The sequence below is a fragment of the Bombus vosnesenskii genome, unplaced genomic scaffold (genome assembly GCF_011952255.1).
Source record: "Bombus vosnesenskii isolate JDL3184/JDL3185 unplaced genomic scaffold, Bvos_JDL3184-5_v1.1 scf7180000015043, whole genome shotgun sequence".
Taxonomy (NCBI): Eukaryota; Metazoa; Arthropoda; class Insecta; order Hymenoptera; family Apidae; genus Bombus; species Bombus vosnesenskii.
The window spans coordinates 12,281-14,267 of NW_022883792.1; the positions used below are offsets into that span (position 1 = coordinate 12,281).

A 1,987-nucleotide genomic window follows, 5' to 3' on the forward strand; every position below is an offset into this window, starting at 1 on the left:
CAACTTTCCCTCGAGGGCGGCTAGCATCCTTTTCTAACCACCGCTATGGAGATTAACCAATTAGCAGCAATACTTTCTGAACGAAGGCTTTTCTCGACGAATCCGATGATCTCGTATCCTTAGACACACCCCGTTATAGTTTTCCTGTGTGGCATCATCGGGACGGGAAAGGCATTCTCGCTCGCGATCTCATCGATCAAAGAGTAACGCCTTCGCGATCAGTGATTATTCTCAGACTTAGACTTTGTGAGTACGTTCTGTTGTCATCCCGTTGACCGCGGATTCGTTATTGAGCCCGAGAGCATCGTCACTAGCGTCGCGAGTGCCGAACCGCCGTGATCAATTGTTAAGACTGTAATAATTCTATCATTGTAATAAACTACGCCTGTGTGTACCGTATCAATGGCTAATCCTCGAGAAGATTCATTTGACGCCCACAACCCCATTTCCAATGCCGATCCGACATATATGTGCGTGTAATGGTAAATACGACGGCTTATTTTTATGAGTCACTTGCATTATCAATGGAAGTGAGTGTTATAAATATCGCCTACTTTACAACATGCGTGTATATATATATATTGGTTGATATAAGTGAGAATTATATGTATAGTTATAAATGTTGTTTGTTTACAGGTGGATAGCAAAAGTATTTGGTTTCGTGGGTGGCTTACAGGTGCCTTACAGTTCTACGGTGCGGATTGCTATTCCTTGGACTAAAAAAATTTCTTTCGAGATGAGTCAGATTATTGTAACGATCATGCATGGGAGGATTTTCTGCAGAGATTCAAAATGCTCTCTGGATTCCTCGTGAAACGTCTGGACAACACCTACATGTACTTCCATCCGTCGTTCAGAGAATGGTTGATGAATTCGCCATCCGTTCTGCAGACACATACAAAAATAGTTAATGTATATATATATTATTTATTTTTTTTTTTTTTATAAGCTTCGTTCAGACCTGTTCCTTTGTACGAAGACTGTATCCCTGTATATAATATAATATGTATAATATGTTATGATTATGTTAATTGTTATTTATTATATATATATTTTCCTTATCTCTCTCTTTTTTTGTTTGTTTTTTTTTTTATTAGTACCTAACATTGCTATTATGATGCTGTATTACATTGCATTGGCTATTATTTGTATGTGCGACGAATTTTTCAACATGGCCGCTCGCGTGTCTCTTTGGTATGGCGTTGGTTTAATGTCAACAGTAACGTGTTGTTGAAATAGCTAATTAATTGTTAATCATTATAATTTTATTTAGTAGTGTTTTGTAATATTGTTTTGTATTTCATGATATTGTCTGTGTCAATACCGTGTGCTACTTTAATGTGATAGCATGGATTGTATTGTTACCGAATTTCAATAGTCATTGTTTTGATTATACGTGACTTGCATTTATGTAAGTCTTGTTTAATTTAGTTAATGTTTTGTGTATTGTGTTACCAGTTATTTTCGTGTAGCATAACTTTATTCCTTTGCACCGAGTTCAGTCATGTCTTGTTGTTAATATTTAGTTAGTCTATCTTGATTAATTTCTAACCTATTTCTGTGTTTATTGACTTTTCTTATTTTCCCTATTAATTTATTATTGCTTGTACTTGCTATTTGTTATTATTTTATGCATGATATGAATTAGTTCCCTTATTAATGATTAAAATTTATTTGTTAGATTAACATTGTCTGTAATTCTTCAGATTCTGCTCTTTCGATGCTGCGTCACTTACCTGGATCGTTCCCACAACATCATCCGATTCTTTGATATGCCTTGGATACTTACTACGGCTGCCTTCTACTACGGCTGCCTTCCATCGTATGTGCGTATGTGCGACCGCTATTGGGCATTACAAAATAACATAACAATACTACGTAGATTAATGCATAACAAAATATCCTTTTACTCCGGGTATATTTATTACTAACTCTCAATTAATCTATCTTGATTATTTTCTAACCGCTTTCTATACTTTATCAGCTA

General features: G+C 35.6%; 1 protein-coding gene and 1 long non-coding RNA gene across 4 annotated transcripts; one reads left to right on the forward strand and one right to left on the reverse strand.

Moving 5' to 3' along the window:
- Window positions 1–601: 601 nt before the first annotated feature.
- LOC117240876 lies at window positions 602–1,012 on the reverse strand. Its single transcript, XR_004494808.1, has 2 exons — window positions 962–1,012; window positions 602–885 (listed from the first exon to the last, which is right to left on the reverse strand). It is a non-coding gene; the product is annotated as an uncharacterized LOC117240876 (long non-coding RNA).
- A 65-nt stretch (window positions 1,013–1,077) lies between these two features.
- LOC117240875 lies at window positions 1,078–1,981 on the forward strand. Of its 3 annotated transcripts, none has more exons than XR_004494806.1 (2): window positions 1,078–1,411; window positions 1,707–1,909. XR_004494806.1 is itself a non-coding variant. In XM_033506888.1 (2 exons), exons 1-2 carry the CDS (start codon window positions 1,115–1,117, stop codon window positions 1,929–1,931), a joined length of 330 nt encoding a protein of 109 aa, XP_033362779.1. In that variant the 5' UTR covers window positions 1,078–1,114; the 3' UTR covers window positions 1,932–1,981. The 3 variants fall into 3 exon arrangements, 1 of the variants encoding a protein (XP_033362779.1); XR_004494807.1 differs by having other exon boundaries at window positions 1,078–1,194; XM_033506888.1 differs by having other exon boundaries at window positions 1,078–1,219; window positions 1,707–1,981.
- Window positions 1,982–1,987: the final 6 nt, after the last annotated feature.